The sequence below is a fragment of the Parambassis ranga genome, chromosome 10, assembly GCF_900634625.1.
Source record: "Parambassis ranga chromosome 10, fParRan2.1, whole genome shotgun sequence".
Taxonomy (NCBI): Eukaryota; Metazoa; Chordata; class Actinopteri; family Ambassidae; genus Parambassis; species Parambassis ranga.
In genome coordinates, this window is record NC_041031.1 from 16,593,412 (window position 1) to 16,611,437 (window position 18,026).

An 18,026-nucleotide genomic window follows, 5' to 3' on the forward strand; every position below is an offset into this window, starting at 1 on the left:
CTGGGCCAGTTGAGGTTTGTTGGTTGGCTCATTTTTGGTGGAGATGTGACTATAGTCTGGCCTGCTTGTGGCTCAGATGTGGCAAACAGATAAGAGCACTGAAGTGACCCAGATTGGGGCCAGAACAATTTTGCCATCTGGGTATGCTTTCTCAACACAGATGTGTGTATATACAGCTGTATGTATGAGTAAAATGTGAATAATATCTGGCATTATATTAGCCAGATATTTAAAGGACTGAACTGTTAGAGAAGAAAAGTTAAAGTTAAAACACTTTATTTTCTATAAATTTTTTATACAATGAATTTATTTATTTAAATGCTAGCCTTTCCCCTGTTCCAGTCTAATGGTATGATATGATTTTATAACTGTAGAATGTATAAAATGTTATTGGTCAATATTGGCCTGACGTATAAAAAAATAAAATAAATAAATAAATAAATAAATAAATAACACGTTTTGTTGGTGAAATATTTAATTAGCAAATATCCTAAATTAAAGTGCGCTTCTTTTGGGTTTTATTTTGAAATTCGGAAGTGAACCCCCCGTACCGGAAGTGAGTTTCGTTGTTGTAGCTCGGCTCAGGCTGCTGGAAGGAGGAAAGCTTTGGCTGTGATGCCGCTGGATGATGGCTGCTTTCGGGATCTTAAGTTACGAACACCGGCCATTAAAGCGGCCCCGGCTCGGCCCTCCGGACGTTTATCCTCAAGATCCAAAGCAAAAAGAGGTCAGATATCACGATGTGCAGGATGAGCGACCTGGAATAATGTTTTAGCGAAGGAAATGTCTAGCAAAGAAGCAGTGCGAGCTAACAGTAGCTAGCCTCTGTAGCAGCCCTGTAGACGATTTGGGCCTAGCAATAACAATGAACAGCACCTAGTTGTCACTTTGTTAGCTAGCTCGCCAGTTTACTTGGAAAGCAACCGGTTCGTTTGACACCACAGTTTGCTAAGCTAGCTCGTCGGCTGGCGGGTGCTGTGTAGTTTCACGTAAACTGCTACCTTTGTGTTGTTTTGCGATGGAAAACGATATGCGTTCGATATTTTTGGGTTGTGCGTGATTGATAATTGTTTGTTAGCTTAATATTTGGGTTCGATAAATTGACATTAGCTTGACCTGCACAGCTAACCCTTCTTACCTGCACGCTGTAATTATAGCTATTTTATCTGCTCAGCTGTAAGACTGGAGTTTGGCCTAGAAGGATTAAACTGTTTTCTCCAGATCTGTTATTAACTTGACATAATCTGGCGACTGCTTTATCTTTGGACTGCTTAGTAAACATTATCACCAACAATCATTTCATTATAGCTATGTCAGTTTTCCTGGTGTCCTAAAAACAGTCAGACATGTATATAGTTTAGTGACACTGGTCAGATTAAGAGATGATTCTACATTTTCAGTTTTCACTGAAATGTGTGTTTGTTTCAGGATGAGTTGACTGCACTGAATGTGAAGCAAGGTTTCAATAACCAGCCAGCTGTTTCTGGTGATGAACATGGCAGTGCCAAAAATGTCAACTTTAACCCTTCCAAGGTAATTACTGACTTTGAAACTTCAACACGTTTTGACCTAGATTCTGCTCACACTGTCTGTGTGTTTTCTAATTAACATTTTTCTGCTAATGTTTTCCAGATCAGCTCAAACTTCAGCAGCATCATCGCAGAGAAACTGCGTTACAACACCTTTCCAGATACAGGGAAGCGCAAACCACAGGTCAACCAGAAGGATAATTTCTGGCTCGTCACAGCGCGGTCACAGAGTTCCATCAATAACTGGTTCACAGATTTAGCTGGGACTAAGCCTCTAACACAGCTGGCTAAAAAGGTAAGACCCTGATGTAATTCACTCAAAGCCTGTGTTAATACTAAATCATGTTTTCTTCATATTTTTTTTGTAAAAGCTAGAGAAACAGATTACCAAACCAAGGTGCCGTATGGGCCTCCTGCCGTTAATTTCAATTATTCTAAACTTCGAAAAGAGCGATGAGGATTTTATTTAGACTGTCATGTCACATGAAACTAGGTCACGTAAATCCTGAAGTTAGTTTTTTTTAGATGTAGAATTAAGCATTGTGCAGTAACAACCCAGACCATTTTCCCCCCACACAATGATCATTACCAATATTATGTATTTCTAAGCCTGTTGTCTAGCATATCTTGCAAACTGGCTGGGTGTCAGTCCTTAAAATGAAAAGCTAAATGTTACCGTTAACATTCCACATAGTTGGAATCCTAATTGGAGCATGCTAGCATGATATCCAGCTGACATCATATATATTAATACATTATTCTGAAGAGCCACTGAGCCTTACAGAGTATTCTTCATGTGTAACAAAACATGGTGATGGAAGCAACGTTTACATGTCTCACATTATAGCCCAACTGTCACTAGCACTCTAAAAATGGCCTGCAGTTATGACTAGACCACAAAGTTATTTACCTTCTTTGCATATAGTCTCAGAGGCTACCAGCCAAGTTGTAGCTAAGCGTTAACATCTGATTTTAAGTCTAATGCTAACTGAATGCCGATACTATATATCAGTGCACAAATGTGCTACCACCTCATAGTTTTGTGATCTTAGTCAGGCAAATGTCGATAGACTCTTTCTTCCAGGATAGATGAGCTGTGGATGATCCCAGTTCAAGATGATTGAGAAAACATGTGTGTGTTGATTTTGTGAAAGCTGGAGAAATGGAACAAATAGTAGCAGTTAATTGTACGTAAGTCTAACTTTGGTAGAAAAGTTTGAAAAGTAGGGTAATTGATTGTTTTTACAACAATCAGATTGAGGCTGGTCTGTTGTTTGTCTTCTATGTATGTATTGACCCAAAACACAATAAGTGTCTTTGTTTGTTAAATGGCAACAGCTTTTATTGCTGTTAAGTTGTTTTTCATAACTAGGAAAAATCCATCATTTATAGATCGTCTGCTTTGGTGTTTTTCTTCTCTCACAACAAATGATTTTCTCAGTAACTGCTAGTAAAAGAATATACTTTGAATTTTGAATACATCACATAGAATGTGAGTAATGAGTTCATAATGAATCTACTCTTACACCATGTTTATATATTTTATTCCTGCTTGCTAATGTGGATCATTATTTTCTCTATTGAACTGTTTTGTATAGTGCTTTGTTTGGTTGCAGTTTCACTCAGTACTGATGCACAGGAAACATTTTGTCACAGGTACCAATCTTCAGCAAAAAGGAGGAGGTTTTTGGGTACTTGGCTAAGTACTCAGTCCCTGTAATGCGTTCAGCATGGATGATCAAGATGACCTGTGCTTATCACGCAGCCATCACAGAAACTAAAGTAAAGAAAAGACATGTGATTGATCCTTGTATAGGTAAGCAAATTACAGAAATAAAGTGTAAACATCTGTGCTTATTTTGTGTAATCTTTGACTAAAATTCATTTTTTGTGTGCATAGAATGGACCCAGATTATTACCAAGTATCTTTGGGAGCAGCTTCAGAAGGTGGCTGAGTTTTACAGGCAGGTTCCAAGCCAAGGCTGTAGCTCACCCCTTCCAGCCATGCCTGCTGATGTGGAAACAGCCATGAAGCAGTGGGAATACAACGAGAAGCTGGCTATGTTCATGTTTCAGGTCAGTTCACTCTCAGAATTTGCTCTAGTAAATGTGATTACATTTCTTTTTTGTGCCGGTAATTGTTGCAGGGTGGAAGTTGTGGGTATTATGCCAGATTTTAACAACATTGTTCTCCAGTGTGATGTTTGGCAACATATAGCTATCAAAGAAGATGCTGCTGGAGAAAATGTTGCTTTTCTCTGGTGTACGATGCATGTTTTTCACACAACAGCAAAGTAAAATGTAAATTTAACTAAGTGCATACTATGCTTGTTAGATGTTGTTGTGTTGACAGGCTGAAAATGCACTTGTGTTTCTGTGTTCAGGATGGCATGTTAGACAGACATGAGTTCCTGACATGGGTGCTGGAGTGTTTCGAGAAAGTCCGACCTGGTGAAGACGAGCTTCTCAGACTTCTCCTGCCACTTCTGCTCCAGGTAGATACATCAGTTCATCTGCTAATGAATTGCATTTTGGAAACATGCATGCTCTGCTGAACTTTGAAGCAGCTGTACACACAAGCTGCTCTGTGTTATGACGGCTTTCTCCAGCTGTCAGCAGCTTATCATCTTTTTATGTCTTCGGTTGGCGCTGGTGACCTTTGCTGACAGAGCCCAGTGGGGCCCACAGCCACTTTTGTTTCTCTCTCTCTGATGTTAATGGACACTGAGTGCTGTGGGTAACACTGTGAATCTCTCTTCTGTGCGACAGTACTCAGGGGAATTTGTACAGTCTGCCTATTTATCACGAAGACTGGCTTATTTCTGCACTCGCCGCCTCAACTTGTTGCTAAGTGACGGGAGCCTGGGCTCAGGCACAGGAGGGCATCCGGCTCATGGCATCTTGACACAGCAAGGCAGTGCCCTGCCCCCCACTCCAACCTCTCAGCCAGCAGGAGGGAACCAGCCGCAGACACCTTTCACAGATTTCTACATCTGCCCGCAGCACAGGCCTCTGGTGTTCGGCCTCAGCTGCATGTTACAGGTATCGTACATATGTGGGTTATTTAAATTTTTATATTGTTCTGTAAATGTGGTCACTACTTATTCTGCATTTTCTCTTTGCATCTGCTTTTTGTTCCATCAGAGCATTGTGTTGTGCTGTCCCAGTGCTCTGGTCTGGCATTACTCTTTAACTGACAGCAGGAACAAGACGGGTTCACCCCTGGACCTTCTGCCCATCGCTCCTTCCAACTTGCCAATGCCAGGAGGCAACACTGCCTTTACACAACAGGTACCTGCATCAGTACTGATTAAATGTCATATACACTAGAGGTCCACCGATTGGTCATTTTTTAAAAATATCAGCATCATCCAACGCCAGAATATATGAGGCCGATTAATAGACAGGCATCTGTGGGCAGTGCAGTGTTGTTGTGGAAAGCGTGCACGTGCACTGTGAGCATAGCAAGCTGTAAATCAGCTTTGTTTACAGGTGGGGTGGGTCCTTTTAATTTCTAAAAAGACTTTGTACTATGTGGCGACGACGTTATTGATAGCAGAGAACTCTCCTCAAAAGCCGCATGTAGAGCTGAGCAGCTCTCATGTTCACATGTGCATGTCAGTGTGTGTGTGTGTATGTGAGTGTGAGAAAGGCAGATTGGAGAGACATAAATGTTTAAATTGAGCCATACTGTGTATCATTTATAATGTCATTCTTAATGTTTTTTATTGCAGGTTCGTGCAAAGCTGCGAGAAATCGAGGAGCAAGTTAAGGAGCGAGGCCAGGCGGTGGAGTTCAGGTGGTCCTTTGATAAATGCCAAGAGACCACAGCAGGTAATAAGAGTGTTCCTTCTATCGCTGCTGACACCTTTTTCACAGCTCATGAGAGAAGTTTGATGAAAAGACGTGATGTGGTCTGTTGCCAGGGTTTACCATCGGGCGAGTTCTCCACACTCTGGAGGTTTTAGACAACCACAGCTTTGAGAGGTCGGACTTCAACAACTCACTGGATTCACTGTACAACAGGATATTTGGTTCAGGACAGAGTAAAGATGGCCATGAGGTAAAGGATAAAATCTTTTCAGTTGGCAATGTTTTTGATTTTTGATTGCAGAGGATAATCAGATCATGAAATATGGCATCTGCTTCTAGCTGTATTGTCTCAAGCTGCATGTTTTTGTCCAGATGTCACCTGATGATGACGCGGTGGTGACCTTGCTGTGTGAATGGGCCGTTTGCTGTAAGCGTTCCGGCAGACACCGGGCTATGGTGGTGGCCAAGCTGCTGGAAAAGAGACAGGCTGAGATAGAAGCAGAGGTAGGAGAGCCCTCCCAAAACGTCATCATGAAATTCAAATATCGTTGCTGCATAATTCATACAGTATTTGTGATGCGTTGTAGACACATAATCAGTTGGATATGAATATGTTAAATGAGTTTTTTTCCGAATGTGTTTTCTGTGTTTAATGCTCGTAGGTTGTTTGCTGTGTGTGTAGCCTGTCTGCTTTGTGCATCTTTGCAGAGGTGTGGTGAGTCGGAGGTGGTGGACGAGAAGGGTTCTGTGTCATCCGGCTCTCTTTCTGCTGCCACACTGCCGGTCTTTCAGGATGTGCTGCTGCAGTTCCTCGACACTCAGGCTCCCACACTGAGTGAGTCTCACCTTTTTGTCTTCCCTGCAGTGATTCCTAATGGTGTCAAACTTGATCTTAGTCTAAGAGCGAAGGAACCTAATGTTCTTTTGTCTTTGCCTTTCATTTCATTACTCGCTGCATATTTATTCTCAATGATATGGCAAGGGAAACCTTCTATTAAATTATTCAAATCCTCTTATCTCCCTCACAGCGGAACCTGGGAATGAAAGCGAGCGAGTGGAGTTCTCCAACTTGGTCCTGCTCTTCTGTGAGCTCATCCGTCACGATGTCTTTTCCCATAATATCTACATATGCACGCTCATTTCCCGTGGTGACCTGGCTTCTGACTCCCACCTGCCGCGCCCACGCTCGCCCAGTGACGAGCCCTCCGATGAGTCAGAGCGCAAAGAGCAGGATGCAGGCAGCAGCGTGAAGATGGAGGCACGTTGGAGGCATCTGTTGTTGTTGTTGTTGGTGTAGCATCCCAAACGGTGTAGTGTGAAAGTGTAACATGAGTTGTTGTTTGTTGAACAGGATACTGGTCTCTCAGAGTCGATGGAAATTGATCACAACTCCAGTGCTAATTTTGATGAGGTATCAGCAGGATTCTTTTCTTTATTTAGACTATGTGTTACTCTTCTTTATAGCCTCCAGTAACTCACTTTTTTTGGCTTCTAGATGTTCTCACCTCCGATGCACTGTGAGTCTAAGGGCAGCCCCTCTCCTGAGAAGCCTGTCCCAGAGCAGGACAGCAAGGCCGGCTGTAAGGACAAGGGCATGGACCCTGCCTTCCCTCAGCTGTATGAGCAGCCCCGGCATATTCAGTATGCCACTCACTTCCCAGTCCCTCAGGTAAGAACGCTGACATCCAGGCTTCGGATGTGCTTTTTTTTTTTGTTTTTTTGTTTTTTTATAAATGAATATATTTGCCAGGTTCTATTTATCTGTGGAATTAAAGTCCTAAGGTATTAAAGCAATAATATTCTGCAGAAAAAAATAGACCTGTCACAAACCTTGACTGTCTTTAGAGTGGAAATGTGGAAAAAAGGGAATCATTAAAATTGGTGCTGCACATCTAGGGCAGGATAAAAAGGCCTGTGTCCTATGCCAGAAAGGTAGAAATACTTCAGCACCCACAATACATGACTTGTTTTATTAGCTGTTTTATCTGACATGCAGCCAGTTGGAGGCATTAAAGTGAGCTAAGTGATAACAATGGAGTCCTAAGAGGCATAATACATTACAAAAGAAACTGGGAGAGCCGACCAGCTGCATTGCCTGGTATGTAATGATACAAAGCTGGTTTATAATAAAGACTACAGCATTCTCAGATGTAGTGAAGATGAGGGACCGTTATAGACTAAAACCTTCTTCCTCTACATTTTTCTGACATCTGTCAGTTTCTGTAGCTTTCTGAAACCTATACTCACGCCCATTTTCAATTTCAACCTTGGTTTAAATATTTCCGCAGTGTTAAAGCAGCAAATACACACAGAAGACTTAACATTCTTTTAAATCAATTAAATCCAGACAACCTCTGGTGGCCTAAAGCAAATATTTAAGCTAAAAAGTAAAGGTTAAATATTTGTAAAAGTAAATTTCATTAAATGATTCCTCCAACCTCGCCTGATGCATGCTGCTGCTCAGTTTATCGAGCGTGGCCGTTTTTATGAGAACGTTTTATGTTCATGTCTTTAGGAGGAAAGTACCAGTCATGAATGCAACCAGCGGTTAGTGGTCCTCTACGGCGTGGGCAAACTGAGAGACGAGGCACGGCACAGCATCAAGAAAATTACCAAAGACATCTTGAAGGTGCTCAACCGCAAAAGCACAGCAGAAACGGGTAACGATGTTCCTCAGTTTTATCATCTTCTGTCTGATGTGCCACATTTCCCACTTAGGTATGTGTTATATTACTGGAGCTGCAGTCTGTCTGGTGGTCTTTTAGGATAAGGTTTTAGGGTGCCTAGTTTTCATCTGTAAGTGGGAATTGAGTTGATGAAATAGTGTGAATTTTTTTACATCTTCACCTTGCATAATAATGTTTTATAGCCACCTGTGTGGAAAGCTAGATGTTTTTTGATTGAGAATCTTTTATTGTTTGTAAAACATTGTTTACATGCAGATTGATCACTCCGCTTCCCACTGTGACCACTCCAGCTCATGTTATTTCCTAATAACTCTCCTCTTTTGATGCTTTTGTATCCCCTTTTTTCCAGCCCTTAAAAGAACAAGCTTTTTGTCTGCTTATCATCGTTCGGGTGCTTGCATCTCTCAATCTTTTTTCCAACCAATTTCTATGCTAATACTTTTCATCTGTTCACAGCTACTTTATCTCAGACACATGTGACCTTATTACACTTGTTTAAGGTTTTCACAGTTGTAATCGTGACAACCTTCAGCACAATACTGTGCTTCACTTCCATGAAAAGCACCAATTTCTGTTTCTTTTAAAGTACCTGCTTCACAGTGAAAGTTAATATCAAGAGGAGCCTTGAAATAAGACACCAGATCATAACTAGATTTCATGTCTGACCTGTTTGGTAGACTTCTTTGGTAGAAAGAAAAACACTGGCTAATTATGAGTTGTACATTTTTCTTCTCCTTTCTTTGTTACATCCGCAGGAGGGGAGGAAGGACAGAAGAGGAAGAGGAGCAAGCCGGAGGCCTTTCCCACTGCAGAGGATATATTCTCCAAATTCCAGCACCTCTCCCACTTTGACCAGCACCAGGTTACCTCCCAGGTTAGACTCTTTCACATCATGTTAGTTAGTAGGTCGAAATCCATTCTCTGGTTATTAATGAGACCTCTTGTGATTGTTTTCAATGTAAATGTTGTTTAGATTTAGCACCTTATTTTTTGTTTTGTGCTCAGGTGTCCAGAAATGTGCTGGAGCAGATCACCAGCTTTGCCTTAGGAATGTCGTATCACCTGCCTCTCGTCCAACACATTCAGTTCATCTTTGACCTCATGGAGTTCTCCCTCAACATTAGTGGCCTCATAGACTTTGCTATTCAGGTACAGACAGCTTCATCACCCAATCTTTGGCTCTTAACATGGACAAATCCAGACAAAAAAATCAATTTGTAATCATTGCTGCCTGTAGAAATCTATTGGCTGTTTCTGTGTTGCAGCTTCTGAATGAGTTGACTCTGGTGGAAGCCGAACTGCTGCTGAAGTCGTCCAGCCTGGTGGGCAGCTACACCACCAGCCTGTGTCTGTGTATCGTAGCTGTGCTGAGGAGGTACCACTCCTGCCTCATTCTCAATCCTGAGCAGACGGCACAAGTTTTTGATGGGTATGTCTTTGATACTGTTTGTCAGCAGTTCATTCTTATACCTATATATTTTGTTGAGACTCTTAGATTTTAATTAGTGGCCCAAACAGACATTGCTGTTAAATGAGCTGAAACAGATTTGATACCAGGGTTGTTTGAAGGGTTATGCCTTTAGTTTGTTTTATAATTAAAGTCAGTATAGTCAAGCTGATAGCTAAAGAGTTGGTGTTTGCACTCTTTCAGAAAGTTCCTATTTTGGATTTAATTAGGACTTTTATATCACAGGGATGCTGACTGTGCACCTGAGTCCTGAATGCTACTATATCCCCAAAGTACTTAACAAAAGCCCATTAACTGCGCCTCTAAGGTTCAGTTATTGCCACACTATCTTTCTTTTGAGTGTTCTAATTATGAAAGTATTGAAAATTAAAATTTCTAGTTGCAGAACGTAGCACAGAGGCTTCTTTAAAATGGAATGTGTTGTTTTCACAGCAGAGGGGTTAATTAGAGAGCTTTTTACGTGCTGGTGGGTGGATTAAGTTTGTTTTGGACAGAAAGAGGTTTATGCTAAGTTTATGTGGCTCTAGCTTACAGACATAAGTGTGGTATTGCATTCAAATAAGCAAAAAGTCAATGACCAAGACATTTTCCTGTCGTTTTTGAATTGGCTGTTTAAATGTGTTCACAGGTTACGTGTTGTGGTGAAGTCTGGTGTGAACCCAGCGGACTGTTCCTCTGCTGAACGCTGCATCTTGGCTTACCTGTACGACCTCTACACGTCATGCAGTCATCTGAAAAACAAATTTGGCGAGATCTTCAGGTAGGAATACTCAAAAATATTCACAGAATCTGTTAAATAAAATGTTATGCTGTTGCCTGTGTGTGACTTCATTAAAGTTTCTACTTTCATTCACAGCGAGTTTTGCTCTAAAGTGAAGAACTCCATCTACTGCAACATCGACCCATCAGACTCCAACATGCTCTGGGATCCTGTGTTCATGATGGAGGCCATTGCCAACCCCTCAGCCCACAACTTCAACCACTCCATGGTGGGCAAAATCCTTAACGACAGTCCAGCTAATCGCTACAGCTTTGTCTGCAATGTGCTCATGGATGTGTGTGTGGACCATCGAGACCCTGAGAGGTTGGTCAATTTTTGTATGTTTCCGTCTCTTAGATTGTCACCCCCCAGTGTTGAATTGTCATTACATGAAGGGTCATATGCTTTCAGGGTGAACGACATCGGGATCCTTTGTGCAGAGCTGACGGCATATTGTCGCTCACTGAGTGCTGAGTGGCTCGGCATTCTCAAGGCTCTTTGCTGCTCCTCTAACAATGGAAACTGTGGCTTCAATGATTTGCTGTGTAACGTAGATGTAAGCCACTTTTTTTTGTGAATTTTTTTTCAAATATGTTTTTACCCTGTCTTTCTCTTGATTTAGTTTTGTTTGTTCTCTAGATTACAGCAGTTTCTATCATCACACAGGTAACATTTATTTTTAATTAATTAATCAATTTCTTTCCATTTCAGGTTAGTGATTTGTCCTTCCATGATTCCCTGGCAACCTTTGTAGCCATTTTGATCGCCAGGCAATGCTTGCTCCTAGAAGACCTGGTTCGTTGTGTGGCCATTCCTTCATTGCTCAATGCAGGTAAACTTTAACCTCTTGTTTCCTGTTACAGAAAGGTCCATATGTTGGATCTGTTCAGGCTTTCAGATCACCGTTTTAACTCTTAAAATACAAGTTTTCCTTAGAAAATATCAAAATGGTACCATTCATTATAACCAGAAACCAACTGACCCACATGGGACCAGCAGTCACATGACTAAAATTCAGCAAGTTTTACAGTTGGTGTTCAGAGTTTTTGTGAAATGACTTTATGAGTATTTTTATAATCAAATAGTAATTTATATTTTTCAAAACTCGCCCACGCAGTCATTTACCCTCTCAGGGTTTTCCTGGGTTCCACCTTCCAAGCATCCAGACGTAGGCATTAGTTATTCTATAAATGAGTGAGCAGTACATTGCAGTTTGCCTCATAGGAAGCATCTAGCTGTATAATGCACGACTTCTATCAGAGAAGAGAGTAAACACAACATATTTGATCTGGGTCCATGAAGCCTTTCTGCCATTTGTGCACTTGGCAGATAAGTGCCTCTTTTTCTGTCTTTCTGCAATTTTAATCTTTTTTTTCTCAGAGTGGAGACAAAACCTCATTCAGCCGTGCTGTTTGGTGGGGTTTGCTTCATTTTAAAGCGCTACTATACAATACATGCCAAATGCCAACAGCTCTCCATTTGCAGTAAATCCTTTGTTTTCACTCCTGTTTTCATGGCAACAGCTCTATGAAAAATCGGATGAGAAGTCTTATCTAAAGCAGGGTTTAAATTTAGACATGGGACTGATGTTGTGGATTGTGTAACTTATTCCAGATAAAGTGAACGTCACTAATACCATAAGAAGAAACTCAGAGCTAATCAATGTGCATGTGTCTGATGTTTAAATCAGCCTGCAGTGAGCAGGACTCTGAGCCTGGAGCCAGACTCACCTGCAGGATTCTGTTACACCTGTTCAAGACACCACAGCGTAACCCAGTTCCCCAGGATGGTGTGAAGTCAGGTAGTGAACACACCCACAAAACCGCCAACTATACTCTCTGTGTTGATCATTTTGTCATACGTAACGTTTTGTGCTGTTGTGACTTTGCAGACAAGTCCTCCGTTGGTATCCGGTCGTCCTGTGATCGCCACCTTCTTGCAGCTTCTCAGAACAGCATTGTTGTTGGAGCAGTATTTGCTGTCCTCAAAGCTGTGTTCATGCTGGGTATGGATCAGGATCCTACATCAGCTCATTATGATATGAATCAATCAGGCTACATTGAATTGGTTGTTCACAGGTTTCACTAAAGGTTTCTGGTTCCTTTTATGTTTGGTGTAGGTGATGCTGAGCTGAGGGGCTCAGGACTGTCACACCCCGCTGGCCTTGATGACATATCTGAGGGACGCAATGTTTCCATAGAAACGGCAAGCTTGGATGTATATGCAAAGTATGTTCTGAAGACGATCTGCCAACAGGTGAGGACAGGAAATGGAGTGATATATTTGAGAACAGATAAATTCATTACCGCAGTTCACAGCCAGTGTGAAATGGGAGAGGTGAAAATGAAGATACGGTGATATCTAATAATAATAGCTTTCTGCTGTGTGGACCTCTGCACACATTCTTTTTTGTGTTCAGTTTTATCAGTGTTATTTCTGTGTGAAAGTGTTCATGAGAATACAGATAGAAACAATTAGCTTTCCATTTTTTGCCTTTATGAAACTCTATTATGCAGTAAACTAGTGGAGCAGTGGTGTGAATCAGAAATTTCTGCACCAGATGTCATTGATGCCACATAGATATGAAAGCCAGATACAGAGCTGGCAGGAGCTGAGAGGGCTGGTCATGCTCAGAAGCCTCATGAGACCTCAAACACAATTTTTCTCAAGCATGGCTATGACATGTGCAGTTCTGCTGAAATGACCCTTTGCCCTGTTTTCATCACCACCAGTCAAAGCTTGTTTTTCCTGAGCCTAAGCTTTCTCTCCTCTTCTTTGCACCTCTTGTGTCTTGCAGGAATGGGTTGGAGAGCGCTGCTTAAAATCTCTTTCCGAGGACAGCAGTGCCCTGCAGGACCCGGTGCTGGTAAACATTCAGGCCCAACGGCTACTGCAGCTTATTTGCTATCCTCACCGCCAGCTGGACAGCGATGACGGTGACAACCCTCAGAGGCAGCGAATTAAACGCATCCTGCAGGTAGAGAGGAAATTGTTTTAGCTTTGACCCAATTGATTAGCTTCTGAGTGCTATTGTACTGTGGAGATTTGCTGCCCTCTGCTGGGTAAATAAAGGAACATGTTCTTGTAATACAATGGTTCAATGTGCATAGTTAAAAGAAAAAAAATATAACAGTGTTCTATTTTTTGATGTAGAATATGGACCAATGGACAATGAGACAGTCGTCTCTGGAGCTGCAGCTGATGATCAAACAGAGCACAAACAACGTAAGTGTCATCTGTTATTGTTCTGATGAAAAGGAGAAATACAAAGGTGTAGTTCATTTAAATGTACAACAAGTTCTTGTTTTCATTTAGGAGCTCTACTCTCTGTTGGAGAACATAGCTAAGGCTACTATTGAGGTGTTTCAGAAGTCAGCTGAGATGAATTCAAGTAACTCTTCAGGGAATGGAGCAACAGTCCAAGGAGGCTCTGCATCCAATAATAACAGCACCACAAGCAAGATGAAACCTATTTTAAGGTCTGTTTTTTTCTTTGCATTGTCACTATGGGAAATGTGGGTCTAACATGCACTTTGTCTCAGTGATCCAGCTCATTCTCCAGCTAGTAAGTCCAGTTACCTTGCTTCAACCTTCTGAATGTTTTTTCACTCTGATCTGCAGCTCATCAGAGCGATCGGGTGTTTGGTTGGTGGCTCCCTTGATAGCTAAGCTGCCCACCTCAGTTCAAGGCCACGTGCTGAAGGCAGCTGGAGAGGAGCTGGAGAAAGGACAGCACCTCGGCTCCTCCTCACGCAAGGAGAGGGACAGGCAAAAACAGAAAAGGTAAAGTAAAAATTTGTTTATGTTCTAACCAAATATATTGAATTTATAAACATTTATTAAAAAAATTAAGTGTGATTTTTCTTTACTAATGCTGAAATATTTATCATCCTGCAGCATGTCTCTGCTGAGCCAGCAGCCGTTCCTGTCTCTGGTGTTGACCTGCTTGAAGGGGCAGGATGAGCAGAGAGAAGGTCTCCTCACCTCCCTCTACAGCCAGGTGCAGCAAATTGTCACCAACTGGAGAGAAGACCAGTACCAGGACGACTGCAAGGCAAAGCAAATGATGCACGAGGCGCTGAAACTACGACTGAATCTTGTATGTAATCTCAAAAAGACAGAAGACTTTATATCAATATGAAAGTCTTCTAATATCAATTACACTCTGGTTTAGATCCAGCATATGATTTGGTAAAACATGCCTGAACAGTGTTTTTTCTTTCGTCTTAAGGTCGGTGGCATGTTTGACACTGTGCAGCGCAGCACCCAGCAAACCACTGAGTGGGCGGTACTGCTCCTCGACATCATCAGCAGCGGCACAGTGGACATGCAGTCCAATAAGTAAGCACCATCCACTCCTTAATCTGGATCATTAAACATGAATTCTAAATGGATCGTCCGTTAATGTGTCTGGCTCTGAACATTTGCCTCTTTCCAACAGTGAGCTCTTCACAACAGTGTTGGACATGTTGAGTGTGCTGATTAATGGCACGCTGGCTGCTGACATGTCCAGTATTTCTCAGGGCAGCATGGAGGAGAATAAGAGAGCCTACATGAACTTGGTCAAAAAGCTTAGGGTAAGAACACCATTTTAAGATCAACATTAGTGGGGTTACAGCAAAAAACAAATACAAAATAGTCACATTAAACAGAAACTGACCATAAGTCAGTGTGATTGTGTAAAACTGTAGCAACTAAATGATTCATTATCGTTAGAGAGCAGATAAATATTTGAATAATAAATAACTTTCCCCTTGTAATCTATCTACCTGTATTATATTTGCAGAAAGAGCTTGGAGATCGGCAGTCAGAAAGTTTGGAAAAGGTTCGCCAGCTTCTGCCGCTGCCCAAGCAAACCCGGGACGTCATTACCTGTGAACCTCAGGGCTCGCTGATAGACACAAAGGGCAACAAGATCGCAGGCTTTGAAAAGGAGGTAAACATCACAGCATGTTATACATCGTAGTAAAATACAATACGTGTCCTAAGTGGCAGTTTAAAGCTTCTGAAGAGAAGTCACAGCTGTCTCTGTTCCACCAGGGTCTTCAAGTATCCACCAAACAGAAGATTTCTCCATGGGATGTGTTTGAGGGTCTGAAACACTCTGCCCCTCTCTCCTGGGGCTGGTTTGGTACAGTGCGTGTGGACCGCAAAGTCACAAAGTTTGAGGAGCAGCAGCGTTTCCTGCTGTACCACACCCACATGAAGCCTAAGCCACGAAGCTATTACCTAGAACCACTCCCCCTGCCCCCTGAAGAGGAGGAGCCTCTGACACCTGTGTCCCAGGAACCAGAGAAGAAGATGATGGATGCGGTGAAGCCGGAAAAGAATGTGCCCACTGTGCCGTCTGACTCGAACAAGAAGAAGTCCAACAAGAAAAAGAAAACTCCGTCTACCAAGACCGAGGTCAGTTGTCTATAATTTATACTGTTGTAAGGCATGTTTACACACTTACTTCCAGATTTTTTTTAAAAAATGTTTTTTTTCCCCACTAGCAGGACTATGTGAACCGAGCACCAGGCGGTGTCAGCTATGGGACAAGTATGCCACCAGAGCTGATGTCAAACCACCCATTTGCCGGCAGGCTACCTTATGGCCAACAGGCCATGGGCATGTACACCCAGAACCAGCCTCTACCTCCAGGTCAGTTTGCAGAATATTCCCATCATTGTCTGTATTAGAACTTCCCTGGCTGGAACCATATAAATTTTAAACACCATCTAAGCTGTTCATGGGTTATGTTCTGATTTGTTTATCCCACAGGAGGTCCAGGTTTGGAACCTCCATACAGACCTCCTCGCAACCCACAGATGAACAAAATGATGCCCGCTCGGCCCACTTATCCAGGCCTTCAAGGGAACATGTCCGGTATGATGGGACTGGACAAGCAATACCAAATGGGTTATAAGCCCCAGCCTAGCATGCCACAGGGACAGATACTACGACAGCAACTGCAGGTCAGACTGGTGAGTCAGTCCACACTGACATGTCGAATGTAGCTAGTATGCTGGAGCAGAAGTGTTTCAGTTCTGTAAATCACAAAGTATTTGCTACTGGCTGACTTGTTTCTCTTTTCTTTTCTTTTTTTAGAATCAGAGCATAATGGGGCAGCAGATTAGACAGATAACACCCAATCAACCATATACTCCAATGCAGGCATCTCAGGTACGTCTGTGTTTCCCTTTATTACTGATTTGCTTTCTGACACCACCTATACTTTGTAAAAAAAGAATTGTTTTTAATGATCAGTATTGACTCTTTGTTCAGAACATATCTCAGGGCTATACCACATACGGATCACACATGCAGCAGCATCCGTCCCAAGGTGGTGGTATAGTTCCTCCCTCTTACGGGAACCAAAACTTCCAGGGCTCCCATCCTGGAGCCAACCCAGGTGTGGTGGACCCTCTGAGGCAAATGCAGCAGAGGTCCAGCGGTTATGTTCACCAGCAGGCTCCGGGCTACACACACAATATGCAGAACACACAGAGGTCAGTTTCATTTCATATGTGTGGACTTGTATTGCTTGGGTTTTTGTATACATTATGCTGATTTTTCTTCTTCTTCTTGTCTTGTAAATGCCAGGTTTGCCCACCAGCCCATCCAGCAGAATCCCATCATGCATGGCATAAGTCATATGGGAGGCCTGGGCGTCCATCCAGGCTTGAGGCCTAATCAGATGTTGGCAGAACAACAGCAGCAGCAACAGCAGCAGCAGCAGCAGCAACAACAACAACAAGCAGCACAGCAACAGCAGCAGTATCACAGACAACAAGCACTCAGAGTACGCCACTGATCATTACGTCATACATACATTTTTTTTTAAATCGAAAACAATGATTTTATGGCAGTAAATTGACATCTTTTTTCCCACAACAGCTGCAAGCGCAACAAGTTCAACAACAGCAGCAGCAGCAGCAGGTCCAGCCACAGCAGGTTCCTCCTCAACAGCAGGTTCCACAGCAGCAGCAGCAGCAGCAGGTATCAGCAGTGGCCCCACCCGGTCAGGCACAGAACCAGGGCCTGGGCATGCAGCCGCTGCCACCACAGCAACCAATGGTAGGCCAGGTGATGGTCCACTTACTAGAAGCAAGATTTACTTTGTAGATGGCACCTAAATGAAAATCCTCTAATTACTGCGCTTGTGTCTTTATTTTAGTTCCCACGGCAGGGAATGCAACAGACTCAACAGCAGCAGCAGACTGCAGCTCTGGTCAGACAGCTACAACAGCAACTGTCAAGTAAGTCAGCAGCCTCTTAACCCTTTCTTTTTTTTCCCATTTAAAATATGATTTGTTTTAATAACCAGCCTTTCTCCTCTTTCAGATACACAACCAGGACAGGGCACCAATTCTTATTACTGATAGTGCTTGTTCATTGTAGTGTGTGGAACACAGGCCCCTCATTTTGTGGGAAGGCCAAAGTGAATGCGTCCAGTCTGATGAAGGCTATTAAAAGAACGATGCTCAAGATCAAGGCACAAAGGACCACCAAACTGATTAAACAAATCCCAGTTCGACCACTGAGGCAACAATGAGCATATATCCCAACTACAGCTGTGTAACTAGGGATTATTAAAGGAAGGGATCCTGACCTGAAGTAAACAAGTAATGATGGAAGAGTCTATGTAAAAAAAAAAAAAGTACCACAAATTATAAGAATGCAATTTTTTATTTTATTTCAATTTGTACAATTTTTTCAGTTTCGTGTATTTCTCATTAAAAAACCATGTCAGTTTTTATGTCTTGTACTTGTGTTTGCTGCATGAA

The 18,026-nt window shown here is 42.4% G+C and overlaps 1 protein-coding gene across 5 annotated transcripts; it reads left to right on the forward strand.

Annotated features, from left to right (window-relative positions):
- Nucleotides 1–579: 579 nt before the first annotated feature.
- Nucleotides 580–17,998, forward strand: med12 (mediator complex subunit 12). Of its 5 annotated transcripts, none has more exons than XM_028416087.1 (43): nucleotides 580–727; nucleotides 1,429–1,533; nucleotides 1,633–1,824; nucleotides 3,186–3,345; nucleotides 3,430–3,605; nucleotides 3,914–4,024; nucleotides 4,299–4,571; nucleotides 4,674–4,820; nucleotides 5,264–5,363; nucleotides 5,456–5,592; nucleotides 5,715–5,846; nucleotides 6,051–6,177; nucleotides 6,371–6,600; nucleotides 6,694–6,753; nucleotides 6,838–7,011; nucleotides 7,858–8,002; nucleotides 8,785–8,903; nucleotides 9,035–9,178; nucleotides 9,295–9,458; nucleotides 10,126–10,257; nucleotides 10,354–10,581; nucleotides 10,669–10,813; nucleotides 10,969–11,089; nucleotides 11,948–12,058; nucleotides 12,149–12,262; nucleotides 12,377–12,513; nucleotides 13,055–13,234; nucleotides 13,411–13,482; nucleotides 13,573–13,736; nucleotides 13,879–14,040; nucleotides 14,155–14,356; nucleotides 14,489–14,598; nucleotides 14,699–14,834; nucleotides 15,044–15,193; nucleotides 15,298–15,663; nucleotides 15,753–15,900; nucleotides 16,021–16,223; nucleotides 16,348–16,422; nucleotides 16,525–16,748; nucleotides 16,843–17,041; nucleotides 17,137–17,325; nucleotides 17,417–17,498; nucleotides 17,584–17,998. In XM_028416087.1, exons 1-43 carry the CDS (start codon nucleotides 626–628, stop codon nucleotides 17,619–17,621), a joined length of 6,486 nt encoding a protein of 2,161 aa, XP_028271888.1. In that variant the 5' UTR covers nucleotides 580–625; the 3' UTR covers nucleotides 17,622–17,998. The 5 variants fall into 5 exon arrangements, with proteins under 5 accessions (XP_028271888.1, XP_028271890.1, XP_028271891.1 ...); XM_028416089.1 differs by having other exon boundaries at nucleotides 17,137–17,316; XM_028416090.1 differs by having other exon boundaries at nucleotides 16,021–16,214.
- Nucleotides 17,999–18,026: the final 28 nt, after the last annotated feature.